This window comes from Anopheles coustani, chromosome 3 (genome assembly GCF_943734705.1).
Source record: "Anopheles coustani chromosome 3, idAnoCousDA_361_x.2, whole genome shotgun sequence".
Lineage (NCBI taxonomy): Eukaryota > Metazoa > Arthropoda > Insecta > Diptera > Culicidae > Anopheles > Anopheles coustani.
In genome coordinates this window covers 70,451,698-70,478,782 of record NC_071288.1, presented here as the reverse complement: position 1 = coordinate 70,478,782, position 27,085 = coordinate 70,451,698, and the positions used below count along the sequence as shown (strand labels likewise).

Genomic DNA, 27,085 nt, shown 5'->3' with positions numbered 1-27,085 from the left:
TAGATTCACAGGGATCATCAAATACATCGGTAGGATCCATTACCCGTTTGCCTTCAATTAAGATCGTTGATGATATCTGTGTTGCCGTACAATATTGAACAACTTCATTGTTTTTAGTTAGAAACCATGCATCTCGTTTTGTTGGTTTTAGTTTATGAGACCTAAAATAAACTGTAACTCCATCTCTATGCGTCTTTAAAAAGGTTTTCGTTGGAGTTGTTCTGTTGCGCCGAAGGAGAGCTTGGAAATGGTCTAGCTCTGATAATCTATTTATAACCTGCTCTAAGTTTCTCCAACCACTTCTTAATAGGTTTTTTAAATGTTGTAGCTCGTTTTCAAATGGGTAGGAGGAGAATGTGTCTAATTCACCAAAATTCTTAACTTCATCATAAACATGTTGCAGATTGTGCACGTTACTGGTCATATATTGTCTTCCATAGACGTGTTCAAACTGCAAAACAAACTTAGCCAATAAATCTCCAGCAAACTGCCAACTTGATCGGTACACTCTGGAGGACAACAACGTCACAGCACAGAAGAGTAACAAAAAATGGTTATATTCAGCTGGGCTAATGTTGTTCCACAAAACCACAATACCACCGTAATGAAGAAAGGAAGCAAATTCCGATCCTTTCCAATATTTGATATGCTCAACCTTTCTAAATTTGCGATGTATTTCTGATGGAAGACGAATTAGTTTCAGCGCCTGCGAAACACTGCGCATTTTCTCATCAGACCATTTGGGCGAACCTAACTTTCCGAACACCCAACCTTTCAAGAGTTTCCTCATGATACCTAAATCGATCAGGTGCAGACGATCCGCTACAATTACATCTTCAATCATATTAAAATATTTTAGGTCTAATAACGGAGAGTCTTCTTTGTGGTGTTGGCCGTATGCTCTCTGCCGGAAGCAAACATCGGTCCGAATTGGCTTATCAACTCCAACGAAAATTACCGTGCGAGAATTTGGATTATATTCGCCTTCGGTAGTACATTTCAAACATCCATGTTTTCCATTGAAGTTCGTCACACCTGAGAACGGACGTAAGAAAGATAAGTAAAGTAACATATAGAGAGAAAGAGGGTCTCACCTTTAATAAATGCTCGTGCCGGTGCATCAGCTATAATTGCACGAACTTTTATCTCATGCTGCACTTCGTTGATGATGGCTCCGTTATCCAAAAGCTCGTTAAGCTCCTGCACTAACGGTCGGAGAAACTCTTCAACCCTTGGAGGCTTCGTCGAGCCGCTGAAGATTGCCACCGTCATCGGAGCCTCTTGTGGAAGCTCATGTATGTTTATAAGAATCGGCCAAAACGTTTCCGGCCCGCTTCTATGTAGTGGCAACCCGTCGATAGATATGTTTAAAGATATCGTGGTAGGTAAAGTCACATTGCTGGAAATAAATAATAATTCAACATCACGATACGTGCATGAGCATTCGGCTAGTATTTCAATCTTGTTACCTGAATCGGTTGGACAAACAACATAGGACGCCTTTGTACCAATATCGACCACCGTCCACTGCAACAATGTTCGCGACGGTCCTATTAGTTTTCAAAAGAGTACGAGCATCCTTCGGTAGCTGATGTGTAGTCTTCTCTCGTAAAATATCAAGTATCATGTTCACAATCGAATGTGATAGATTTTTAACAACTGCCAAAAACCTTATACATTCCTCCATCGTCATGTCGCCATACTTCGAGGAACTTTCACCATGGCTATCTCCACTACTCACGTTATCAGGTACATCATCGATACTTGAGGCTTCATCTGGGCCCTGATCGTCTCCGGAACGCGTTTCTTCTTCTGAATCAACCGGATCGAAGACGATCAAAGAATTGTCATCAATCTCTAGCTGACCCGCACTGGTACTAGGAGCTGCTAAAACAAATAATCGTACATTTAAATTTCCCATTCACATTTGGAGCAACACAAGCACAAACACTTACGGTCCGTTCCACAAGAATGTTGGCTTTCCTGAGCAATTCTTTTGGCATTTGCCTTGTACAAATTACCAGAACGCTTGAGCTGCCCTAGAAAGTTGTTATTGTCGGCCATTTTCACTAGTTATGGACACCACTTTTAATAAAATCAAAATTTCCGGAGTGCAGGACGCTTGCAACTTGCTTCTGATTTTGTTTACAAAATGGTTGTGTGATGCGGTAGAAAGGGAGAGGCACTATGTAATTGCTTCCGTGAGTCGTGCGCACTCGCTCTCGCACATGGTATAAACATTGAATGTTCCAAAGATGACAGCTCGCGGTTACCTGGGATTTCTCCGCACGACAAAATCAAAATCATTTGATTTTATCGGATGGACGCATCCGATTTTATCTGTCAACAAAGTTGGACTTTATAAACTCGGAGTTGTGCCTTTCATCTAAGAAAAATAATAAAATTCATTTAATTGTCTTCGAATTTAAAAAATTACAGAAAAATTGGCGGACCTGTCGTCCGACAAAACATCGTGCGGTAAAGCAATGACACCAGCCTAAGGATGCAATGGAGCTTATGGATTTACCTGAGGAATTATTTTTCTTATTTTCATGTTTTTCTCCGTTCTTAATAGCTTTGTGTTTTGTAGATCCTGGAGATTATTTTCGACTACTTGACCGTGTCCGACCTTAAAATTGCCTCTTTGGTGTGCCTCCAGTGGTCAAACTTGGCCTTTTCGGGTCGTAGAATGCACCGCGTTCGTCTCAATGTTGATTATCGTATCCACGATAATGTAGATTACTTAACACTTTTCCGTGGAAGCAAACGACAGTATCGTCACGTTGTATTACAGATAGGCTCCAAAGAATTCCCTGCGACATCTTGTTTTATTGAGCTGTTAGAAAACTTTAAAAGATCCGTAGAGAGTTTAAAGCTTGTTTCGGACTATTTAGAATACTCGCAAACTCGGGACATTCTACTCGATTCCTATTTTCTTCGGTTTTGCGAGATAAATTTTCCGGAGCTATTAGAAATCGATTTCTACAGCGATGATGAGCAATTTGATGATGATGCAGCGGTAAGAACGATTTCCACTTTTTTCGCACGACTGAAACGTCTTCAGATGGCTACGCTGAGGTGTAACATAACCCAGCCGATCATGAATGCTTTGATGGAAAATTGCAGCGACATCACTTGCCTCCATATCAAAACGAGCTATCTAGAAAATCGTGCATTTAGTGGATTAGCAAACCTAACAAAGTTGAAAGTAAGTTCAAACACATTCAAGATAAAAGCGCTCTGGTGCACTATCTTCTATTTCTTTTTTCAGGTCCTTACCTTGGATGGCTGGCTGAGGAGTGAAGTATTTGAGGATTGTAAACCGCTTCCCGCACTGCAAGAGCTTTGTCTTCACTCAGTTAGGATGGATAAAACGTTGGTGTGTTTCAAACAACTGCCAACCATGATGCCAAACCTGCGAAAGCTGAATGTCATAGAACAGGATATGGATGATGATTGTCTCCATTTTATCTGCAAAAACATGGTATCCCTTCAGCAGATGCTATTGGAAATGTGTCCCAACGTGCGTTTACTGATTGCTATGCATAAGTTTCCACTTTAAAATTGTATTATTTGTTCATTGCATTTCAGATTACTGAGGATGGGTTTGAATATTTAAATCGACTACCCCACCTCTTTGAGTTAAGTTTGGGATACTTAGATCTTCTTCAGGGGTTCTTGATACTGATTCCGCCTAACGAAGTTAAGCTACTCTCGCTTAACCGCTGCGACAAGGTAAGAAGACCATGATTGGTACGATTGTGGATAATATCACTCTTATTTCTTTTTTTTTCATGAATATTATACAATCTCGTTACATGTGGTTTTTGGAATGACAGTTGACCGACGATAATCTTTTGCTGATCCCCCACGTGTTTCCGTCGCTCACAAGGCTAAAAATTGCATCGTGCCATTTAATAACGTATGCGGGCATTGAACGGCTGCGTTTGCAAATGCCATGGTGCACAGTGATAACAGAACATATATTGGAATAAATCTATTATTGTAGTTGTTCTTACAAGTTTCTTTGATTTTTCGTCAAGATTAAAAAAAGTTTGGTAAAAGAGTAAATGAGCCCGGTCGTGGCTACACCGTTTTTCAGTCGTGCCTACACCGCTTGTGCGACGATATAACTGAATGTATGTAGTGTTGTGTGAATCAGATTCAGATTCATGAATCTTTGAAAAGAATCAATGAATCTGAATAGAGTCAATGAATCTGAAGAATCAATACATCTGAATCACCATGTTAGAGATTCATGAATCTCCACGATTCACGAATCTCCAAGATTCATGAAACCTGGCTTTGCTAGAGCTAGTCAATCCTCAAGACACACCAAGTGAGGAAAAGCTATCAGCCAAAAATGGGTCGAGGGCCCCTCTTTTTTCGCATAATCAACGCCTCCCCAAAGAACCGAGGAGATTCCTGAATCGTGGAGAATCGTGAATCGTGAAGAATCGTGAATCGTGGAGAATCGTGAATCGTAGAGGTTCATGAATAGTGGAGATTCATTAACCTAACGAATCGGATTCAAAATTTGATTCGTGAATCGAATCACTAATTGAAACAGATTCATATGAATGAATCTCATCGAAAGATTCATTAAGCACAACACTAAACGTATGCAATAGGTGATGCATCAATTCGTTAATTTGGTAAACCCCTGGTCACAGCTTTACGTAACGCGTTTGCGTTTTTTTTCCCATGGGAGAGATAGGCTGTCACCGATGACGCACCGATTAGATAAACCGTTATGATCTTTTAAGCGAACCGTTAGCGTTCAAATATTCGAAAAGAATGCACGTGTCGCGCTTTGCATAGGTTCAGGCGCAAAAGAGGACTAGCAGGAAGAGGAGAATCCAGGCCGGGCCTCATTTACCCTTTTGCCAAATTTCGTAATCCTAAACAGAAATCATGCTGTACTTTGTATCATGCCGGATGGTATAAGAAAGCAATATATTTTCGTTCATTCTCGCAATTTCATTGTTTGTTCGGATGCAACCGAAGATACGTAGTTTTCACGAACTTCGGTTCGGGTTTACGCTTCCGTGTGCGCTTACAGTATCATCCGACGAAACACATTTTTGACATAACACCATATAACGGTAGTAACGTAAACAACCTTTCCAGCTGATGATACGCAGTAGGAAATTAATTTTACTCATCGACTATTTTGCACTGCTTCGACTTAGTTGAGGTTGATAGGCCGAAATGAATGCAATCATTGCATTGTGCCATTTTTGCGAAATACACGGTAAGACCTAAAACAATTTTCGAAGCGCCGTGGTAATGAGGGATATACATTTGTCCTCGCAGGTCCTGGTGCAATACTATGTACTCAAACGCTTCGGGAGACAAACATCGAACAGCTGGACATCAGTTTCGATACCGACCGGAAAGGTTGTGTAGCCTGTAATTCGGTGGGAAATAATATCGGTCTTGTGAGCCGCGATCCGGAAAGCAATGCCAACTTTGTCAGCAGCCAGATGCCGGTGCTTATGGAAACGGTTTCGCTCGTTAAGACGGCAGCCTTTCGCAGCCTCAGCTCGGAAGTAAGCTGCACGACAACGGAGGGAGGGTTTGTCTTTTTCGGCGACGCAAAGCATGGCCATGTGCTGAGCCACACATTTTATCTGATTGACTCAGAAGCTCGTGGCTTTCAGAAGCGGTTCTCTATCGTTATCATTATGAAAGATAAAATGTTTTTGCTCAACACACAACCTTTCCTAGCCGACTGCATGTCGAAGGTGTCGAAAGAGCTGCAAGACTTTGCCAAGCTGGTCCATGAGGATGATCTTCGGAGGCAGGGTTTGGACCGTGCGCAACGCATTAATAAGTGTTATGGTACTGGTTCGACCAACAACGCCGCCAATATAACTGCAAATCGGTCGCTTATTGAATTGACAGGAAAAGAATCAATTTACGCATACGTTCATGCCCATTTCTCTTTCATCCTGTGGGCCGGAGCGCGATATCTGACCGAAAATTTTACCTTGGGCTGTCCTTCCACTCCGGTCTGGTTGGGTAAAGAAACGGAAGAAGGCTTTGCGCTGGTACAGTCGGATAAGGAAGGCTACCAGATGCGTCGTCACGGCATCGGGAATGGTGATCGGAGCTTCGAGCAGATAGATGAATGCACACGTGCCAAATATTCGTTGCGGATGTTCCGAACCGTTCTGAAGTCACACTTTCTGTCGGTTTGCTACTGCGCGCTCACGGGGATTCAGATAGTAATTCGCGGTACCCCTATCAAGGGGTACTGCCTGGTGGCCAACCTTAAAAAGTTTCTTCCGGAAGCGCTGCATAAGCTAGCCCGTGCTCATGCGGAAACGTACACTTCGGCAAATGAGTTTCGTATCATCAACTTGAAGCAGGAAGCTATTGCGCCACATTCTTCCAGTAGCATCATGCGGGTCGACCTGGTAGACGACTACGATAGAGACACAGTTGCAGTTTGTGCCTGGGACGGTGAACTGCCTAGCAAACGTATGATAAATATTACCTTAATTACCGATCACTATAGTGCTGACAAATGGTTTTGATTCTTTTTCAGTTCCTAGCCTGCTGCAAAAAATCATGAAAGCGATGGATGAAGAACTCTTTAACGATGAGGCATTGGATAAACATTTACGATTGTTAATAGAAGAATGGAAGAAGTAAGGACACCTACCCATCCAGACGTCATTCTCCAAGAATTTATGTAACAAATTTCGTGTTTTTTCCTTTTTACAGCAAAGTGGTTTGCATACGCAAAGTGAGCTCAAACCAGGATGTAGTGAAAATTAAAAAGATACTGGGCATTCAACCACAGGACCAGGTGCTGATAAACTACTGGTACAATCATTTGTAGCGAAAATTTCGCTGTCCTTGGGACAGCAAATCTTGTTCTATGCCATACCAAGCAATAAAAAGGATTTGTTTGAAATGTAACACTTTTCGTGTGAATTAACTTGCAATCATTGTCGTTTTCGGAAAACTTATTCGCACAGAACACAGTACACTGGTTTGTTCATACAGAAGATGATATCCTTGTATTTCGCCTTCGTTTTTCCGCAATAAAGAAAACGATCCACATGCATTTCCCCTGCTGTGATTGCAACTCGGAAGGAGTATCAATCGTGCTATACTTAGTTCTTGAAGCCACAGCTGCTACGGCGACCGCGAGCCTTCTCGAACTTGCGGCCCTTAGACTGCACGTACGGCCGGGTGTTGGAGTGCGGTACACCGGGAGCCCGTCCGAAGTGCTTGCAGGCCTCACGGGCGGTACGAGCGCCTTGCATCAGCACGGTATTCTTTCCGGTCGGGGACAACAGTGCCAGCTTATCGAACGTGTAGATCTTTCCGCCGCTCTTCAAAATACGCGCACGAGCCTTTTCCGTCACACGCAGCGCGCACACTCGCAGCTTCGGGATGGTCAGCTTACGGTCATCATTCGTCACGGTGCCAATAACGACCGCGATCGTCTTCTCGTCCTTTCCTCGCAGCTTCATCAGCTTCGCCACACGGGCCAGCGAAATCGAGGGCTGGTTGGTACGGCTCATGAACAGACGGCGCATAACGATTTTGTTGAACTTTTTATGCGTACGACGGTACAGGAAGCGGTAGAGCTGCAAAAAAAAAAACAAACAGAAAGGGTTTTAAGTCGGGAGGCGAAACATGATCGGTGATGCACACGCGGTTCGTTAGTCGCGACCGAAACAAACACTTTCGTGGACATGTCACCGGCACTGACAACTCACCTTAACCAGGAGCCGCAAGTAAACGTCCAGCGACTTCGGCTTCGTACGGCGAACCTTGCGGTCCCACTTGTGATTGATGTCGATACCCTGGGGGCGAACAATGAAATACGAATATTAAAAACTGCTGCATTTATCACATTTATCATCATTATTTCGCTAGGCGGAAGCATTCGACTAGTAATCAATGTTAACAAACAACACATTCGCACGCAAGCAACAACGCATGACCCATACGGGTTGATGCTGCTTTCGTGAAAATTATCGAACAAAACACACTGCACTGTTGTTACATTTATCAGGGCGGTGATTTGGGAGGCTATTTGTATAAATTGATCACTTTATTTACCATTTAGATTGATAAATATACTATTTTAGGCAGCACTACCACCGCACGGTTCTTACCATGTTGAAGCCCGGAAAAAGAAAGAACCAGAGCTGCCAACATGATGAGAACTGTCAAACGAAGGCACTACCGTTTCCAGAGGGTGTAAGGTTATGTTCGTGTCGCAAGTTCCTCTGTCATAGTGATCGAGACCAAGGTATTTAGTTTAAATCGTTCAAACTGCAACATCCGGTTACGAATTGCAAATGTAAAATTATTTTACAATAATCTCCATGTTTAACTTATACTTTGTGGTGTTTTAGAACATCCGCTATGCGACGTGCTAGGAATGACAGTTAATTTGTTCATGCAACCTGAGACATTAGAATTGAATATTTTGAAAGTGGAATATTAATAGCGAAAAAATGAAATGAAATGATAAGTGAAGCACGAAATGTTCTCAAACCGGGACAGGACGAGAAGAACAATAAGAAGTAAGAAGGTTATCGGGCAAATTTTTACATTCTTTAGTCAATTCCAATTGTGTTGTAAGTATCGCAATGATTCAAATGTCTCTGATAGACTTAATTTAAACAAGGTTTTAGGTTAACTTCAATAAGAGTATTGCAACACGAAGGCTTCACATCGTCACTGTTTTTAATCTCTCTTTTTTAGTTCATGTTTAGAATTTGTTTTTTAATTGATGCACCGAAACAAGACAATATTCTTAACCTAACGCTTAAGGACTAATTGTTTCGTAGTTTTTTTTCCGCCCTGCTGCACACGGTAATCTTAACCCGGGATCACTCAGTTGGCCCCTTTTATCATTCAACATAGTCCACTATTTATTTTCTTATATCTAAATGGGCAAAACCCTCGATGTAAGTGAATTTTATTAGAAAATAAAAACAATCCGGCCTCGTAACTGTTGACCCCAGGGACACACTCACACCCATTCAGGCAGTTGAAACTAGCATCTTATCGGCTGGTTCCCAGTTGATTCCGTCGTGGATGGCTTTTTTAAGCCGGTCCCAGAAAAGATTTCTTTCCGCAAGTAGCATCGATGCAGTCCATCTTTTATCTGCCGCCTTCGGTTTTCGTTTATTGCGACCGAAATTCCAAACGCTTCTGCCGCTCGGCTCATCGTCCGCACCTAATGTACCTTCCCTGGGCGTCGTCGGCCATTTGATGTACGTTTTCGTTTTCATAAGGTACTGCAACGTGCGGGGTCGTTTGATTTTCGGTATATCCTCCAAAATGACCAATATCAGGTGCTCTCGTCGTGTTTCGAGAAGGCTAGTAGAAGGACATAAACCGGTGGGTTAATATTAAAGCATGCCCTTCGATTTTAGCACATTTTTTATTACCGATGCTGAGCCAAGTGCATTTCGAACTGACACCAGTGACTAAGAAGGAAGCGCTCGGATATCACCAAAAGCAACGTCCGAGACTGGTCCATGCAGTGGATAATGTTTTCTAATATACTAACCCCGACCTGCAAGAGAGGAGAAGTGATAATGATTAAGATGTTGAATTGCAAGCTCAAATTTCCCACTTCAATAATTGATTGAGAACAATTTCTAGTTTGAATCTAACGTAAAATTACAAATCCAACACTGTACAAATCTTTGTTCCGCACTAACCTTAAAGTCACGCTCGTGCAAACACACGTTTATGTCCTCCGATTTTTCCAGGTTCGGTAGCAGCTCATCGAGGATCCACTGACGATCGTGCTCCGAGTAGCTTACGAACACATCATACGCAAAGCTACACGTGGACAGTCGCCGGTCACGGTTCTCTTCGAAATCTTCACTCTTATGCCGCAAAATGCTCAGCACAGTGGCATTGCGCAGAATGATGCAAAAATACTTCACATAGTCCCACTTGGAGACGTAAATAATAAACGCGACCAAGGCAAAGCCGAAAAAAATGATCAAAAACTTGATCACCGTCGTTGTGGTGGTATTGCTAAAGTGGTCCAAGAATAGTTCATCCAGAAGCGCCCGATCGAACGTACATATTTCCTGCTCATCGAAGTTGTACTCCACGTTCTCCAAATCGCGACACTTGTAGTTATTGGGATCATAATCGATCAGTTGAATTAACTGTGCTTCCTCGTCCTTCTCCTCCACGGACTCATCCCCCGGTTCCCGGCTGGCGTTGCATGGCAAGATTTGTAAGGATCTCAAATGTGATTGTCCCCGGTCTACGCTGCGGGTATGCACCCAAATCTGTGCCGTAGCATTTAATCTCCGCTTGCGCTGCGAACTTACTTTGGAGATAAAATGTTCGATTGTTCCATACTGAGGGTTTCTTTGCATTTCGCTACTAAGGGCCCGGATGTCGCTGGTTTCGTTCTCCGTCCTTCGTAAGTAGTACTGTCCCAAGGATCGTATAATGCATCCCACACCGTCCGGGTTCCGCGCAGCCATGTCCATCAGCTCCCGTAGCAGACAGTGGCACATGAAATTATTCTGCCCGATGGCGAGAAACCGGACGTGCTCAAAGTCACTCAGCATTTCGGTGGTCAGTACGTTGAGATTGTTTGCCGAGAGGTCCAGCACGGCCAGGTTGGGGTTCGAGGTGAATATACGCCAGCGCCAGTTGCTGATGTGATTGGCGCTTAGATCCAAAACCTCAAGCCGGGCAAGTGTGGAAAACGTTTGGTTCGTCAGCTGGTTGATGTTGTTGTAGCTGAGCAGCAGTACGCGCAGATTGACCATGCCCTCCACCCAATCCAGATACTTGACCGACGCGTTCTCGCAGGCCAGTACTTCGATGTTTCCATTCAGACCGCGTATGCTTCCCCCGCCCGTGTCGTGATGGATGGCCGCTGTTATTCCTGGATTGCCGGATATGTCCAGTGCCCGTAGCGCCCCGTACATCATTGACCCGACGATTATCGAAATTCCTGTGTAGCAGAGGCTCAGCTCTTCCACTGCCAACCTTCGGAACGCGCGCGCACTCGTGGGAAGTAGCTTCGTGTGCGATAGATCAAGGAACTCGAGCCGCTCGAGTGGATCGAAAACGTTTTCGGTCAGGTCGAGCCCCTCGGTAAGGCTGATGTACGGGTCCGGCACAATCTCTAACGACATGTAAGTGTTGTAGTACGCCTGCTGACCGTTGGAGTTGTAGGCGAGATCAAGGTGGCGCAACATTCCAAGAGGCTGCATATGAACGGCCGTTATCCTTTCCAGGTAGTTGTGGGACAGATAAAGCTGCTCCAGATTAACGAAAGAAGCAAAGGTATCGTACTCCAGCAGCATCAATCCACAGTTGCGCAAATCAAGCACCCTTAAGTTATATAGCGCTGGAAATCGTAAATCTATGTTTTGGCGGGAAAAAAGAAAAGATCCAGTAAATATTACATCCACTCCGGGGAAGCTTGTAGCTTATACTTTTAAATTGGTTTCCAGCCAGCGATAAGTACTGTACTGTGGTATTGATCATTAGCAGTTCGTCGGAAGGCACGAAAAACATATTTCTATGGGCAAACGATACGTAAATTATTTCCTGAAGAAGGAAAACGGAATTAAAATATACATCATTTTTGAATTTAAGATGACGGTTAAGACTACTCACGTGTACTTTGGCGTCAAGTAGACTTCTCAAAATGTGTCTCCTGATGTCTGTTGTATCGTACGATAAGTCGATGTATTTACCATGAATATCTGAAGATGACGAAAATTTAAAAATTTAAAATTTAAATTAAATTTGTACATTCGAGTGATTTGCTGACAAACGAACATTTTTCATCCCGAAGGAATTGTTTTTTTTTTTCAAATTATTTAATTCATTTAACTCTGGCAATTAGAGTTTTGCCCTTTTTGTATCTGCTTTGAACCTCTATGCATTGGCTTAACCTCTATGCATTGGTCTTATAAAAATTTAAAATGCAAGTGAGTTGCACGTGGTCGATGTTAAGCAAGAAGGACCGACTTGAAGTGATCGTTTTTTCAGAAGTTAGGAAAATCTATTTTACAGAATAGCTCTTTTGGCTGTAGGTTTTAAAATGATTTATGATTTTTTAGTTTCACTGTTTCCTTATAAATATGCTCAATGCTTAAGCTGCTTGATTTTTCCATTGATGTGATGGATAACATAACTTGATTTTTCTCTCACAAAATTTATATTCAAGTGAGTGAGGCTGCTTTCATTTGTTAAATGAATCAAATTTTAATCTAAACACATAAAAAGTCCGGAGTGTGCATGTACTTTTGCGGCAACCAGGAAGTAATGTACAAGTAAACTAATTGAAAACTCATTTAGGACAGATTGGCTTATCACAGAAATCTAGCAAGATATCAGATGTATAGATTGCACGAAAACATTTAGATTACCTGTATTCAGACGGTTGATGGTAGCATTGGCCATCAGCCAATTTTTCAAATAGTACGCCGCTTGCCCGAGAATACATTCCCGTTCGTCGGTCATGTAGGAATCGGGGCTCTTCAGTTTGATAATATCCTCTTTAATGTTAACCTGTACCGGTTCGTTCTTGTCCGCGTTGTTCACGGGGGCCGTGTCGATGTTTGTGCGAGCAACGGCGCCGTTATGAAGACTGTTCGCGTCAATCCGCGCGCTTGTATCTGCCGTTACAATCAGCTGTTGGTGGAACCAGCTACCCAACAATGCCGTCCAAAACCACTGTTGCAGCAGAATCCAAATGATGGCCTTGGCGATTCGTTTGTTGCATCGTTTGGCGTCTACCATCGTCGTTCATTCCCTGGGAAGAGGGCTGGTTTGAAGCAGCTTATTCTACACTTCACACAACGTTTTAAACAACTCTCACTGGTAAATGTTGAGCTTTCATCACACTTTATCTACGCAGTGTTAGGGGCTAGTCAATGTATTTTTTGTTTTGCGTTTTTATTCACCACATTTCGCACAGAAATAATCAAACTTCCACGGCCAAATCGTCGAACGGGTGGGCCACCAATAGCACACCTGTGAGCTCCGGGGTCAGTAGCACTATTGACGAAAGTGCTTCCATATGGTTGTTTTACCAAACGTTTCTATTATCAGCTAAAACGGGTATTGCAGATTATCGGCGGCGTACGAAAAGATATTTTAATCGGCTCGATGATAACGACTATTCATTACGTTGTGCTGAACGTAACACCCGTTGGAAGGAAAGGCCCAGTTTCTTCATTCATTCTCGCACCGCTAGAATTAGCCCATTCACGCGCTTAGATTGCTGGTTTATAGAGATTAAATAAGGTTGAAAAATATATTCACTTCACCAAAATTCAGTGGCGTCAGTAGGTTTCAATGCTTTACGATCCTAAAAACATGGGTGAAATTAACTATCTTGTGTGAGGGTGGGATTAGAAGCACCCGTTATCCGATCTCCCCTCAAATGAGATATGCGACCAACAGAGTGGATTTTTGTGTGGAATACATGGAACGATTCGTTTATTCTGTACATGCGATCATACGCTTCCTTTTTCTATATAATCACACCCCTAGCCGAGAAACACGTTGTTATTATTCCTACCTAAGCTCCCGGTCAGTGGTCGGTAGACCACGGTAAACACCCGTGCATCGCACCCAGAAATGCAACCCAACTGCGCGACTTGCTCCTGCTGCTCTATGTCCCTCCGATCTCTTCACCCAATAGCGACAGTTGTTTCAGAAATTGTTTCGCGTTCGTCAATGTAGACGCACCGTAGATGATGCGTCTGATGCTGTTTGCACTTTGTTTCGATTTGATGAAATCGACCAGGTTCTGGTACTCGATGTAGTTGCCGCCACCGACCACAAATACGATCGCGTCCTGGAATGGGGAGCGATTTTTCGGCACCACGTCGCTACCCTTCAGCAGCTTCGGATCGAGGTACAGATAATCGTCCACCTCGGAGCCACCGGAACGGCACTCCATCAGCTGTTCGGTGATTTTGGTCACTGGCAGGTTCTGCAAGTATAAAACATAGAAATACACGTATTGTATTGTAAGTTAGCTTGAACAATTTGTTGTTAAAGGAATTCTACTACTACGTACATGCCGTTTGACGACCAAGTTCTTGACACCCTCCATCACGAACGATGAACCCTGGGACACTAGTTTGGAAAACATCGAGACTGTTTTGGTTCCGCTACCTTCGTACTGGTTTGAATTTGCTAATGTACTCTTCATGATGCTCCTGTGCAATGACAATGAAAACCAATTAATTGTGTGATTCGAAGAGCAATCGCCCGGGAAACCTACTTCCATCGTTGAATGTACGGTAAAGGAGTGAGGTCACAGCCACATTCCTTGAGCGTTTCCTCGAGCCGTTTGAATTCCACGTCCGTCACATTGCTGCAGATGTAATAGATGATAAACAGTCGCATCTTATCCTCCGGCAGGCCAAACTCGGGATCCTTCAACAATTCTACCAGCGCACGATCCAGCGCCTGCTTGGACATAATTTTTTCCTCGAGCTCGAAAAACGAATCGAGCCGGCGTGCCTTGATGTAGTTCAGTATGGAGGTGGCAATTTTGGTGTGCATATCGATCAGGCGCTTCTTCTCCAACAGCTGAGGCAGCGAGTTGACCGCGCTCGTCAGCTTTGCCGTGTTGTCGTTGACCATTGAAAATGCAGCATCCGATTCGCCCTCGATACCCATCGTCGTCTTCAGCTTCTTAATTTCCTCCTCCGATGACCGGTACTGCTCTAGCTCTTCCTGTATCGCCTCGGCCACGGTGGGAAACGGGCTGCCTTTGTGCGTGCACCAAAATCGATCCCGTGAGTCCAGATCGCACGCTTTCAGCTTTGGCTTGGCACCGGACGCTAGGTGCTGCTGCTCGGCAGCGGGATCTTCTTCCACGACCACCCGATTGAGGGCGAGCTCCAGCACATCGTGGGCCAGCGCCTGATAGGTCCAGGTGTGGTGCAGCGGGGTCGCCATATCGACATTGCGATCCAGCAGTACCAGCAGCGGCCGCTGAAAGCTAAAAGCTCCGGTCTGGGTGGCGTCCATGTGGAACAGATTGTTTCGTGCATCCCAAAGATTTTCGCGCAACTTTTTCTCCAACTTTCGGGCGACCATTTCGGCCGCAGTGTTTTTCGGGCAGCGAATGATGGGCACGGTACCCAGCGTCACAAACACCGCAAACAAACTATCGACAATACTATCCATTATGCCTTCCATCTCAAAGTCCTGCGTATTGGCACGGTTGATGGCTGTAAATCAGAAAACCAAGCGTGGTTAACACATCAGTTCAGTCGGTGGTAAAACTTTACACCAACAGGGTACCAACCGTAATACGACAATGCATCGCTGTTTTGATGTTTCAGCACAAACATATCATCTTCCAGCGTTATGAAGTTCAAATATTGATCGTAAACTTTGTGGATGTTTGCCACACAACCCGCCTGCAGGGCAGCCGCCGCCAAGTCCTCCAGCTTTTGTCGAGATATCGGCGAAATGAAGTTCAAATGATATACATCGTACAGGCCACTTTGGAAGTCTTGCGCGATGCGGCCCAAATTCTCCTCTGTTGCTGCACAGAAGTAAATTGCGGGCACGTCGGGTATGGAATCGCGATCGGAATGTAGCTGACTGAAATGGAGCGAAAGTATTAGTTATCTTACGAAATTGAAGCGGCGGTCTACTACCGCCAGCGTATTCGATCGATTGCTGATTCATTATTACATATGCAAGGTAACACCCATCTCGCGTAACTCGCGGATTGATATCAGGGGCGAGATAATGTCCTGTCCCGTGCGATCGTATATCAACAGTTTCCATACCGGTTCTGCCGATATCGCTTTTTGAAGCGGTTGGTTCAGGTTCAGCATTTGTTTGATTGCATCTGTAAGTGGGATGAATGAAAACGTTCGTAGCGAAACATCTAATAACTACGGCACACGAGCACTACGTACTTATCTGCCGATCTTTGAGGGTCGCCATCGTGTAAAACTACTATTATCTAGGATGCGTTAAACGCTAAAAAATGAAACTAATTAATTGTCGGAAAATTTCTGCTCCAAAAGGCAACTTTACGTGACGTTGACGATTTTCATTGAAATCCTGAGCTGTTGTCATTGCAATCGTGTGACAAGTCGCTTTTAGTTAGACAAAACATACCACTGCGAGTATCATGCCGTCACCTACAACCAAGGTAAATATAATATATAAGGTTTCTCACGGCCTCGTTGATTTGAATTTTTGAACAGTTTTGTGTCCGCAGCAGGCGCAGCGCAGCATTTACCGAAAATATGAGTTTATTATAAATTTGTAAAATTAAATAGCGTAGCCAAATATTCATTAACACATGCAAGTAATGCTCATGTTGTCCATCCTGTCTAGAATTGCCATAATCTTTAGTGTAACAAGACATTTTATTCAAATTGTTCACACACCGAGATTTACATCACCCATTGGACACTTTTAGGTACATCCTTTTACAAGATGGTTAGCCACGACATAATTCTCGACTTGAGGACAAATTAAATAATTACAATAATTAATTGTATTGATTGGACACCGTTATTATGTGGACTATTTTACCCCACATTTAACATTGCCGTGTTGAAAAAGTAAAAAAAATCTTCATTTCAGAACTCAGCTGAGAGTTTTAAGTTTAAATTTTGGGTGTTTATCTTAAAAAGACGAGAAATTAATTGTTTTTCAATTAAGAGTCTCAACTAACCTTACCTCTTATTTTAAAAAAAACACACAGTACGCCAGCGGATAAAGTAATTACAACTTCAAATCTTATAGAATTACTTTTATCGTGTATTTGATAACTATTATTTTATTGATAGCAATCCAAAAGCATGGTTCATGAAACGGAAACGAATTACAGGTACGAAATGAACTTGCGGAATTCGAATAATGGTTGATAAGGCCAGATCGAGCACAGATGATGGTGGCAATTATTGAATGCTAAAACTTTGGCATCCGATGCATTGCTGCCAAGAGTACTGGTGCTCAATTGTTAACAATTATACGAAATAAAATACACATCACCAGTACAAGCCAAGCAAATCGTACTGGAAGGGACCTGGTTGCCCCACTACCATCATTCAGACATCGAAGACCCTCATGGCGGATGACGAAGCGTACCTGGTCCGGGTATCGGCAATCGTTTTCGTTGCACATCATATTCGAGCTTTCCATGCGGACGGAATAGTAGAGCGAGCGGCAGGCATGATCGTCCACACCATTGCACGGATGGCTGTTGTTGAACCAGAGGCTTTGCTGATCCGGCCCCGTTGTCTGGCAGTTCGTTGGGGTGCTCCGATGGTCGCGTCCTTCGCACACGGTGAACTCTCCATAGTCCGTGTTCATGAACTGCATCCGAACGTCCTGGCTGTTGCGCAGGAAGAGCTGTCCCAGTCGGTACCGCAGCTCCACACCGGGCGAAAGATACTGTTCGTACTCCTCGCGTATAAGATCGCTGCGCCATGTATCGCGATTGCTGGCCGTATGACAGTGCGGTGCCATCAAACGCTGGGGAACACCCTGCACGAGCGTTCCAAGATCTTTTGCAAAGCTTTCGATAGCCGTTTGCGATGAATCGATGATGTGATAGTGTTCTTCCGCGGTTCGACTGTGAATAGTATCACTCTGCAATAGGACGGAAGGTAGCCATTAGCGTCGGGAAAAACAAATCTAATTTTTACCGCCATTGCTTACAAAGTCAACCAACTGACGGATCGAAGCAGCATCGTTTGTAACGAACGCAAAGTATAGGTCAGGAAACTGTTGAAACGATCCACGCAGCATTCGGCGTGCGCTCTCGAAATCGGCCTGAGCTATACGGTGGGACTGTGAGAAGACCAGAACGACGGGAGTGTTCGATCCCACCAGGAACAACGATCTTTCCGCATCCATTTGTCGTGAGAGCGTTGTAACGATGGAAGCAAAGCTTCTGGAAAGTGAAAGCTGCGGCGGAACTGGCAGAAAGCGAGAAATAGAAAAGTCAATTGTAAATATTTAATAACAAAATAACTTCCATACAAATGATCTATTCTTGAGCTATACTTACAGGATCCAAGGGAAGTTTGAAGTCGCTCAAACACCTCCGACATGCTGTTCGTTTTGTTGACCATGTATTCACCTGTGGCTCCGTTTATGATGGAAATCGATGAACCGTAGTGGGAAACTTCGATCAGCTCGACTAGAAACCTATCGAGTGAAGATGTTTATTCATTTTTTTCCCCACAATCTGATTTTAGGTTTAAAACTCACGAAATAAGCTGTAAGCTACGATATTCGTCTCGTGAACCATCCAAAACGACCGTTAGATCAACGTTAGGTTTGATGGTGGATTTGGTGGGATCGACGCCAACCGGACAACTGGAAATGGTGTTTAGCAGTTGACTGGTCCGCTCGAAGAATCTATCAACGGTAGCATCGCAGATCCGTCTCATTAGCGTTTCTTCGACGACCACACTGCCCGTGGCGTACTGGAGGACTTCCACAAGCTTGTATGTTTCCTGCTTCAATTTATCCCGCTCTATCGACCGCACGATGTCCTTCCGTTGGCACGCCCGAGTCACGTCAATCGTCTGCCTTTGTCCTTGTTCCAGCGTACTTTCACCTTCGTCATCGAACACGTGGCGGAACCTGCTGTTCCCTGCCGCCTTCGCACTGAACTGTGTCTTCCCGGCGTGTTCACGTTCATCGTCCAGCTCCGCCCGAAGTGCGTTTTGCGCAGCTGGCCAACCACCTTTCGATGGTATCGTACCATGGCCACCGCCCAGCCGACGCCGGTGAGAAACATTTTCAATTGACGCCACCGGAATACCCCGTTCGCTGTAGAACATATCCAGTACCTGCGATAGCCGCAAGCGACGCAAACGCTTCACCAATTGTGGCGTCTGTTGGGCTAGATAAAATCCATCGATCCCGGACAGGATCTCGCTGTCCGTCATCTCCCAGCGTCCGGCGTGATTTTCATCCAGGTAGCGGGCGCGTGGAAAGTAGCTATCATTCCAGCTGCCGGCCAGCCCGACATTTACCTGTGTCAAGAGTGCCGGACCTTGGTACAGGCACACTTCGGCCAGATCGCCAGCCAATCCGGCCGCGTACATGTTATCGATCGATTCCAGCGAGGCGAACAGTTTCTCAAGCTGTTTGCGCGTGTCAGCCGTTTCCATGGTTTCAAGATTTTCGTACGGAGTTTTCTTCCGGTAGGCCGTGATAAACTCACTAATGAGCACGTTCTGCGGCTGCATGCCGGCGGCAATGGACATAATGACGACACCCGGGGCAATCGTGCCGTGGTCAGCGGTGAGGACGGTTCCACGTTCCAGTGGGCAACGAGAGAGAGGGCGCGCAAAGGTGGTTCTATTAGAGTTTGATTTCTGAGCTCTACAAAAGAAATCAACAAAAAAAAGCAATAAATGAGTGCAATTGTTCCTACTATCATGTACAACAATGTGTCAAACAAATTTTATACTTATTCTGCGTTATCCAAGGGGCCTGTGGATTACCATCGCTGCTTGTCAACGTTACCGGGCAGGTCCTGCGCTCGTCATCCCGCTGATATGGCTCCACGGAGCTACTCAGCATTCGATGCAGGTCGCAAATTTCTCCCGGGGTGAGGAAAGTATCGAAATCGATGCGCCCCGGCACGTTCGAAACCAGCTGGCGGAGGAGTGTGTACTTCGGCACCATAATACCGTTCGGGCTGTACGGGGTGACCCATTCCGTTTCAGCGATCCCCGGCACGTTCTCGATACCGTCAATACGCAAACTTAATTGTTTAAATGTATAAAATATATTTAAAATATAAAAAGCCTATTTTTCCTGTTGTTAAACAATAAGCAAAAGAATATTGCTACTCCAAACAAGTGAATACGTGAATTTTCTTTAACAGTAAATTTTAACAAATTTGTTTCTCATCGTTGCCGCATAATAATTAGATAAATTTGACATGTTAGCTATCTCATAAAATTAACCAGAGATTACTAATCGCAACAAACTAAGAAACATAGTCATCGTCACTGGATCAAAGGATTTTATCCAACCCGGAAATGTGTCGGAAAGATCAGTTAACATGATTTTTCAATGGATACGGCAAGCTCTAACAATTTACATAACAAAATAAAATTTAGATTGTTTTCTGTGAAATATTACAAAACTTATAGTGCGCGAATATTCGGGGGAAAAATCGGGAGTTTAATGTATATCAATGTATGTAAAATGGTATTTGATTTGTCAACCACTAACTTTTCCCGAATACGGTACTAGCAACTGTTTAACTCCATCTCAATTCGTTTATTGTTTTGTTTTATTTATTGCAATTAGGTTTCCTTTAAAACAAATCACACTGTCAACCTAAAAAGTATCACTTACCAACACCAACACCCGCGTCTCACTTACCAACACCAACTAACGCTATCTTACCGGTGAATCATTTCGGCGCTCAGCAGACGCATATCCAGCGTGGTCGGATTGTGCCGCTCTATCTTGCGTATCAGTTCCAGCAGATACTGCACGGTCTGTGGAGGGCCGGGCTGCGTACCATTACCTCGATAACAGTCGATGAGTTCATCGGGTATGCTGTAGGCTCCCCTCACGGTCCCAACAAACCCTACAACGACATTTCAACATCCATCGTTTGCACAATGTAAAAGTAAGGTGCTTCCCGCTGTTCCAGGTGTTCCTAAACCTGGCTCAATATCTCACCTATAACTATTAAGCTGAGGAGCATAACAGCACAATATGCTGCTTGCTGTGAATGTTTCATTGCAGTAAAATAAACGGTAGTTTTTTCACAATTCGAAGTGGTTTTTGATGTTCAATGAACATGTATGTAAAACTCTATATGAAAGGGATGTCTTGAAGATGATGGCACCGGTTAATAACCACTATCAACGAAAAAACATTATCACTCTAAGGTAATGTCACATTTTACACTTTATCCGTTATAAACCAAAATGTAATCGTGTTACAATTAATTTCCACTACGGTATTCACTAATTTTCATTTCATGTTTAGAGCAGCACTGCACATTTAAACCTGAATCCAGATATCAACCTAGTACATTTATTAAAACCGAAAAAAACTTCAAAATAATTGATTTTATGTACCACCCAAATCTTTGCACGGTGGATTCCACTTTCGTAGTGCTCTTTGTCGAGCTCACGGTGCAAATGTGGTGTTATTCATTGGGCGTTTCTTATCTTTAGATCTGATAAGCGAACAGATAACACGTTGTTTTACCGGAAGGCCTTGTAAGTAGACATCTTGCGGGAGTAGTAGTGGTCTGTAGTCTCTGACTCTGTAGCAAGTTTCAACAACTACCCACCAGACTTTTAATGCATATTATTTGTGTTAATTTATTAAACTATGTCATCATGTACACAATAGATTGTCGACAAATTACCACGACTTTTTTTTACACCAAATTATATTTTTGTAAACTTGTTTACATCCTCCGCCAGTTGCTCGCAAAACTCGCGATACATTATGTGCTGTTTATTTTAATTCTGTTTTGTTTACGCACTTCGCATTCCATTCCGAAGAAGAAATTGCGGCTCCAAGTGGCTCCCCCTTTTCTTCAACTTGGCCTACTATTGGTAAATTTATTTCCACTTCAAATCGGATCCCCCTCCCCCCATCCCTTTCCCTCCTCGCTAAGCCCCCATTGCATGCATTTTTTTATCGCTACCTTTAAAATCCATTGTTTTCCATAAGAGTAATAAAACTAATTATGCGTTTTAAAATATAGCATCTAACGTTTTACAAAAAGACTTAGGAGTTGACTGAACGGAAATTGATGGTGGATCATTAAGTGACTGTCATTGCCCTATCCACAGTGTACGTGAGTGTGTATCGTGCTTAGTGTAGCCTTGTTCATTTGCGTTTTTTTTTCGTTACGTCGTGTTTTGTTTTTTGTAACTAGCGTAAATTCGCCAGCATTTCCGTCGGAGCAAAAACTATTTCATTTTGTATGTTTGCTATTTCAAGTATAAATTTTTCACTTCGATTATTTGTGTTATCATGTTACTTCGTTTAACGTTTAAGAGTTTCGATTGTTACATCCTTTGCCAGACGCTCCCGTTTCCATCTCTTTCCTCCTATAATCGTAACACCCTTTCTATTCGTGCCCCCTCGGGACGTGTGTGTGTGTTACTTGTGAAAGATTTTTTTTATTTTCTAATTTATTTATTTATTTATTATTGGATTGTTTTTCTTTTATGGCCATTTTCTTTTTACCTTATAGTACAATGCTCTCTAAATGGTGGTGGTAAACTGTGGTGGTTGGCTTTACTAGTGTGCACACACATGTTCGTTAATGGTGGTTTTTTGGTTCCTATAATTTATGCCTAAATAGTTCAGATCTTTCCATCCGTCGAGTTGTATGTTTTTGTTGTCTTGTTGATGTTTCGCTTTAATTGAAATTATGCACAATCCCCCGTCCATGGATACCCCGCCACACCATTCTGAATATTCGTTTACCGCTCAATTTTAACAGCCCTACCGCGTGCGGGTTTACTAAGAAGGGAAATGTGGTTTAATGTCGCATTTGCTTTCTATTGGAAGAACTCTAGCCGTTGCTAAACGTTAAAAGGTTTTGTTAATTGTACACCAAAATAGACGTTATCGTTAGTGCAGGTTAGTGAGTTCCGTTCCGTCATTCTTTCGTTTTGGGGTTAGTAGCAGACACCGAAGATTGAAGATTAAATCTGGCAACATTGATTTTAACGGTTTTTTTTTCATGAAACCGTTTCATAGTTCGTTGGTTTCAACGTGACAAAACAATGTACAACTACCCGCTGCAATCAGGTTTATGTGGCTTATAACACATAACAAGGCCGACACGACATATAACACAGGAGCAAACTTTAGGATTAATATTTTTATCTATATCAACCACAAAAAGTTTCCTTTATATCTACCCCAGAATCATGCCTATTGTAGGAAAAACAAAAAATAGTAAGCTGATTTGATTTCTTTTTTTTTTTGTAGTCGAAATTGCGTACGGAAGTGATGTTTTTCATAATTCTTTTCTTACTGAATTGTAAAAGAAAACAGCACCTGCACTACGAACATCAAATTTTACTTACGTACCTGGCTTGAAAAACTTTAATACTCCAAACATTGAACCGAATAGAAAAAAATTAAACTACTGCATTCAGGCAAATGTGGCATGAATGAAAAGGCGGTACCACTTGTTCACTTGAAATCTTTTATCAGGTTGGTATTGTCAACGGGTTAAGTATCCGGAAGGTACACATTTTAGTTTGTATTGTATGATGATTAGTTTGAATCACTACATTTTTAGACACAATTGATGAGAATTTGCTTGTGAAAACTAATTTATCCTGCTGGCCCTTGTGCTTTCAATTGGACTTTTTTAAAACTCATTTCCTGCTCAGCTTTTCTTCACGGTATTAACATCACGTCTTGCCGGAGCTACATCCGATCAATACAGAAAAGTCGTTTGTGATACATCAATGTTGCTAAGGTTTAAATGCACATTTGAAAACAGATTGCGCTTGTCGCTGCTTCACACGCTTCTTGTGTTGCCCATAACCATTTGCTGGTAATGTGGAAAACCCTGTGCGTTACGGCCATGATGGACCATGCGACACATGGAAAGTGACTACCAGAAATGACTGCTAAACCGTTCCGTTTAACCTAGCGAGGCAATAGTTGTAAAGGGTATTGCCTGGCTGCCCGGTACACGGTACTACAGTACATCAAAAAGCGCACCCACCACAAGACGGACAACGAAACCGGAACGGCTAATTATCCTACCGCGCACATATTGATTAATTTATTTAGCTAGCAAAACGATTTCAGAATTTAGGGATTAGTTATATTTTGTCATCGTTTCTCCTTCGCCGTGCTCGTAATGCCACTTGAAAATTGTTTTGCCTCCAGGGCATTGGAGCGCATTCAGACATTGTACATATTTGAAATGGTTTATGTGATCACATGAATGTTTTTACCCTACCGTTGCTGCGAAATTACGTGTGTGTGAACTTTAAACATTGAAACGCTGCTGTGTGTTGTAATGATTTTTTCCTAAATTGACCGACGAACAGTGACGTGAAATGACCAACAGGTAGGTCTCGAATTGTTTATTATATAAAATCGATCACAAAGTAAAAAAAAACAAATATTACTCTTCTGCTCTACTTATGCTGTTCCTATTTTCTTTTGCTAAGAACATCTACGCGCCTTTTTGTTGCACGTGGGGGAATCTGTGAGTTGGAAGGAACATCGAAACGATCAAAACACGAATGAATAAGGCAGAGAACTTGTCTTTACACGTAATAAATGCACGCTTAGATGTACGCTCGAAGTGAGGGCAGAAGCATTGGAATGAATATTTTTATTGCAACTTTTGATGCAAAGTACTGGGAACCCAGGGCGTCAGCATAATAAGGTCCAATCATATCGTATGTAAACGTACTAGTTAAGTTAACTAGAAAATAATAATTCCAAGCTGGAGGCGACTGAAAAAAAACCTAAATGCGTAGTTCGGTTGCATCTGTCTTACGTTTAATGCTGATGACATTCAAAAACACTGATAACAAATTGAAACGGAAGCGCGTCGCGCTTGAAGACCGTGCCCCTTATGTTTCCTCTGTTTACAATACTTTTTATTAAAGCTACTTCGCTCCACTTTACACTCATGTAACGATTTTATGCTTGAGAGTGCACTATGTATTTGTTATGGGGGAGAGTTGTTTACTAGTCCCTTATATTAAACTTCTACCTAACATGTTCCAATAAATACTTGCTTTTTTGTGTTGTGCGATTATCTCTACAACGAAGTAGATATACCGGTTGCGTAAATAATAATAAAAAAAAGAGAAACATAAAATAAACGATAATACGAACAGAGTTAAGCGAAAAAAGATAAAATCAAACATCGAACATTTAAAAACACCATAAGTAAAATTGGTTTGTGTAACTTGTGCCTCTGGAAATCATCTTACTTGTACATCTGGCTATACTTTCACAGAGCCGTACGATGAAATAAGACCATATACCAAATACCAAGTGTACACCGCTGACTATGTGACGATTGCACGATAACCACATGGAACTACGTGTTTTCTCTTCGTGAATTACAAATAACATTTATTTATGATTTGATCTGCTTCCTTCAATTTCTTGTCGCTATAATAAATGCAATTTTCGGGGATGTATCATGCTTACCAAACGGCAAGGGATACACATTTGAATTTCGATGGCGGTAGTTGTGTAAAACTATCGGTAGCCGTATTGCGTATTGAGACGTTTGTTTTTGCCGATCTACCCGATCGGCGGTAAGTGATTTGCAATTGTTTTATAGCGAAGGGAGAAAAATGCTAGCGTATAGCACACGCTGATTGAGGAAAGAAGCGACGGGGCACAAAGGAGTGGTGTTGATGCGCACAGTACAGTACTAAAGCGCGTATTTGTGGTCCATGAACCTTAAAATCTGAAACTTACATTCAACGCGAACGCAGTTTAAAAACAGAAGAGCTTATCCTTTCAGACGAACGTACGACACTGTACTACGCTTTGTATTTGCTTTTTATCGTCATCGTCGTGGTGTCTATAGTTCTTTATAATACCATGCAGCTCCAGTAAATAAACCTACCGAGTTTGTGTAAGATGGAAGTTGCTTGGAAATTGAATAGCTAGATGCTGTTGCAGAATAAACTTTAACAATAGCTTATCTATGCTCGATTAGCGTGATTTTGTTCCTCTTTCTCCGGTTCGGAAAATCACCGGAAAACTTATAAAGACGTTGGTCCTTACGTTTGTGTGACACAATTTGCTCGCTGCTCGGAATGACCCCTAACCAATGGGTTTAAACATTACCGCGTGTGTGTGTGTGCGTGTGGAGTAGGAAGGACCCAGCCAATCAATTCGAAATCATCCAGAGCCCACACTTTGGCGTAGCTTGAGTTGCATTGTGTGTGTGTGTGTGTAATGGGGCGCCAACATGGTTTTTGAGGAGTTCGCGAAAACCTCCTCAGCACACACCCTCTGTTAACAATCGCTGTACAGTACTGATGATGGTCTGAGGCCGCGGCAGAGGTATATTTCGACCGGGCAAACGTTCTCGCACATCTTTGTGCTAGCACTACAAGTAGCAGAGTTGTAGCCGAAGTTGTCGTCACAGCAGTTTTAAGCTTCCGTTTCGGCACCTTTTAAGCGCAATCGGGCGAAATCTTCAAATATAATATCGTCGTCTTGACAGTTGTCGTCGCTGAATCGTCAGATGCAGGAAGGAAAAATGAAGAAAAAGACAAGAGAAAGTGCTGCTGTTAATAACCTACGGTGAACTAAATACACTATTACACTGGTGAATATGTATTATTTTAAACATTTATACTTCAGCTAAGTTTGTAACATCCATTTGAATTTCTTCTGAAAAGGACTACGTTAATAGTACACAATTGTACGACTTAGGTAAAACAAGCACTGTGTAAAATACAAATTTTATCCAATTATTACCAATTAAAAAAAACATTTAAAGACAAGAAGCGATTGTCTCTTCATTACACAACTTCGAATGTGTTTTCATTGAATGTGCCACGAAAGAGTGGATTCCGCAACGGTTCTGATCTTTAAGGTTTTTTTTTTTGAGATCATACACAGATGAACTAAACCCAAAAAGCTAAAATTACGAACAACAGATGTTAAGATAAGGAATGAATCGTTTAAGACGGACAATAACAATTCGTAACAAATCGGAACGCACAACATTAAATGTGCCATTGTAGTTCAGTTTGGACAATAATAAGGAACGTTACGACACTATTGTGGCTTTGATACATAAAAAATGCGAAAATTGTATTGAAAAAAACATCCCGTATACAAACTCCGCTAACTGAGTGGTTCCATTAGACAGTACGATTGAGCGAAGTGAGCACGTAAGCGAGATGAAATTTCTACCTTGAGCTTAGATAGCAATAACGAAGGTGAACGAGCGAAGCGAGCGTGAAAGTGAGATGCACAATTTCGACAATTTCTACCTTGAGCTTAGATAGCAATAGCACCGTTGAACGAGCGAATCGAGCGCCAAAGTGAGATGCACAATTTCGACGTTCCGGTTTTCCCACGCACTGTA

At 42.7% G+C, this 27,085-nt stretch overlaps 7 protein-coding genes across 10 annotated transcripts in view; 2 read left to right on the top strand and 5 right to left on the bottom strand.

Moving 5' to 3' along the window:
• The first annotated feature begins 3,388 nt into the window (after positions 1 to 3,388).
• Positions 3,389 to 3,995, top strand: LOC131266183 (uncharacterized). The gene is made up of 3 exons (XM_058268564.1): positions 3,389 to 3,523; positions 3,592 to 3,735; positions 3,840 to 3,995. The coding sequence occupies exons 1-3, from the start codon at positions 3,404 to 3,406 to the stop codon at positions 3,993 to 3,995; spliced, it is 420 nt and encodes a 139-aa protein (XP_058124547.1). The 5' UTR covers positions 3,389 to 3,403.
• Positions 3,996 to 5,117: 1,122 nt separating this feature from the next.
• LOC131260385 (folliculin) lies at positions 5,118 to 6,933 on the top strand. The gene is made up of 4 exons (XM_058262088.1): positions 5,118 to 5,254; positions 5,317 to 6,486; positions 6,554 to 6,656; positions 6,733 to 6,933. Exons 1-4 carry the CDS (start codon positions 5,212 to 5,214, stop codon positions 6,848 to 6,850), a joined length of 1,434 nt encoding a protein of 477 aa, XP_058118071.1. The 5' UTR covers positions 5,118 to 5,211; the 3' UTR covers positions 6,851 to 6,933.
• Positions 6,934 to 7,004: 71 nt separating this feature from the next.
• Positions 7,005 to 8,151, bottom strand: LOC131260386 (large ribosomal subunit protein eL18). Of its 2 annotated transcripts, none has more exons than XM_058262090.1 (3): positions 8,142 to 8,151; positions 7,740 to 7,826; positions 7,005 to 7,607 (listed from the first exon to the last, which is right to left on the bottom strand). In XM_058262090.1, exons 1-3 carry the CDS (start codon positions 8,142 to 8,144, stop codon positions 7,128 to 7,130), a joined length of 570 nt encoding a protein of 189 aa, XP_058118073.1. In that variant the 5' UTR covers positions 8,145 to 8,151; the 3' UTR covers positions 7,005 to 7,127. The 2 variants fall into 2 exon arrangements, with proteins under 2 accessions (XP_058118073.1, XP_058118072.1); XM_058262089.1 differs by lacking the exon at positions 8,142 to 8,151 and adding an exon at positions 8,086 to 8,141.
• Positions 8,152 to 9,017: 866 nt separating this feature from the next.
• On the bottom strand, positions 9,018 to 12,774 carry LOC131266174 (toll-like receptor 13). The gene is made up of 4 exons (XM_058268553.1): positions 12,402 to 12,774; positions 9,705 to 11,386; positions 9,429 to 9,556; positions 9,018 to 9,357 (listed from the first exon to the last, which is right to left on the bottom strand). The coding sequence occupies exons 1-4, from the start codon at positions 12,772 to 12,774 to the stop codon at positions 9,018 to 9,020; spliced, it is 2,523 nt and encodes an 840-aa protein (XP_058124536.1).
• Positions 12,775 to 13,446: 672 nt separating this feature from the next.
• On the bottom strand, positions 13,447 to 16,068 carry LOC131271418 (protein sly1 homolog). The gene is made up of 6 exons (XM_058272835.1): positions 15,930 to 16,068; positions 15,700 to 15,859; positions 15,305 to 15,606; positions 14,270 to 15,227; positions 14,063 to 14,204; positions 13,447 to 13,975 (listed from the first exon to the last, which is right to left on the bottom strand). Exons 1-6 carry the CDS (start codon positions 15,955 to 15,957, stop codon positions 13,652 to 13,654), a joined length of 1,914 nt encoding a protein of 637 aa, XP_058128818.1. The 5' UTR covers positions 15,958 to 16,068; the 3' UTR covers positions 13,447 to 13,651.
• Positions 16,069 to 16,980: 912 nt separating this feature from the next.
• On the bottom strand, positions 16,981 to 20,749 carry LOC131266164 (uncharacterized). The gene is made up of 7 exons (XM_058268541.1): positions 20,689 to 20,749; positions 20,407 to 20,593; positions 19,457 to 19,753; positions 18,244 to 19,368; positions 18,041 to 18,180; positions 17,689 to 17,948; positions 16,981 to 17,619 (listed from the first exon to the last, which is right to left on the bottom strand). The coding sequence occupies exons 1-7, from the start codon at positions 20,747 to 20,749 to the stop codon at positions 16,981 to 16,983; spliced, it is 2,709 nt and encodes a 902-aa protein (XP_058124524.1).
• A 3,385-nt stretch (positions 20,750 to 24,134) lies between these two features.
• Positions 24,135 to 27,085, bottom strand: part of LOC131260442 (arrestin red cell) — a 46,891-nt gene continuing 43,940 nt past the window's right edge. For 2 of the 3 annotated variants that reach the window (XM_058262162.1, XM_058262163.1), the window contains exon 11: positions 24,136 to 26,221. In XM_058262162.1, coding sequence (XP_058118145.1) covers positions 26,140 to 26,221 — 82 coding nt within the window. In that variant the 3' untranslated portion in view covers positions 24,136 to 26,139. Of the gene's footprint in view, positions 26,222 to 27,085 lie in introns of all 3 variants that reach the window. The other variant, XM_058262164.1, reaches the window with a different exon arrangement.

Excerpts from the sequence above, each read along its gene's own strand:
- LOC131266174 (XM_058268553.1), bottom strand. The coding sequence starts at position 12,774 with ATGGTAGACGCCAAACGATGCAACAAACGAATCGCCAAGGCCATCATT. Across the intron at positions 11,387-12,401 it reads CATCAACCGTCTGAATACAG|ATTTACGATTTCCAGCGCTA; the intron begins GTAATCTAAATG and ends GCCAAAACATAG. Across the intron at positions 9,358-9,428 it reads ATGCACTTGGCTCAGCATCG|CCTTCTCGAAACACGACGAG; the intron begins GTAATAAAAAAT and ends TCCTTCTACTAG.
- LOC131271418 (XM_058272835.1), bottom strand. The coding sequence starts at position 15,957 with ATGGCGACCCTCAAAGATCGGCAGATAA. Across the intron at positions 15,860-15,929 it reads CCTCAAAGATCGGCAGATAA|ATGCAATCAAACAAATGCTG; the intron begins GTACGTAGTGCT and ends TCCCACTTACAG. Across the intron at positions 13,976-14,062 it reads ACTTGGTCGTCAAACGGCAT|AACCTGCCAGTGACCAAAAT; the intron begins GTACGTAGTAGT and ends TTATACTTGCAG.
- LOC131266183 (XM_058268564.1), top strand. The coding sequence starts at position 3,404 with ATGATGCCAAACCTGCGAAAGCTGAATGTCATAGAACAGGATATGGAT. Across the intron at positions 3,524-3,591 it reads TATTGGAAATGTGTCCCAAC|ATTACTGAGGATGGGTTTGA; the intron begins GTGCGTTTACTG and ends ATTGCATTTCAG. Across the intron at positions 3,736-3,839 it reads CGCTTAACCGCTGCGACAAG|TTGACCGACGATAATCTTTT; the intron begins GTAAGAAGACCA and ends TTGGAATGACAG.
- LOC131260386 (XM_058262090.1), bottom strand. Across the intron at positions 7,608-7,739 it reads ACTTGCGGCTCCTGGTTAAG|CTCTACCGCTTCCTGTACCG; the intron begins GTGAGTTGTCAG and ends TTTTTTTTGCAG.
- LOC131260385 (XM_058262088.1), top strand. The coding sequence starts at position 5,212 with ATGAATGCAATCATTGCATTGTGCCATTTTTGCGAAATACACG. Across the intron at positions 6,487-6,553 it reads CGGTGAACTGCCTAGCAAAC|TTCCTAGCCTGCTGCAAAAA; the intron begins GTATGATAAATA and ends ATTCTTTTTCAG. Across the intron at positions 6,657-6,732 it reads TTAATAGAAGAATGGAAGAA|CAAAGTGGTTTGCATACGCA; the intron begins GTAAGGACACCT and ends TCCTTTTTACAG.
- LOC131266164 (XM_058268541.1), bottom strand. The coding sequence starts at position 20,749 with ATGAAACATTCACAGCAAGCAGCATATTGTGCTGTTATGCTCCTCAGC. Across the intron at positions 20,594-20,688 it reads CCTCAGCTTAATAGTTATAG|GGTTTGTTGGGACCGTGAGG; the intron begins GTGAGATATTGA and ends ATGTCGTTGTAG. Across the intron at positions 18,181-18,243 it reads CGTAGCTTACAGCTTATTTC|GTTTCTAGTCGAGCTGATCG; the intron begins GTGAGTTTTAAA and ends TTCACTCGATAG.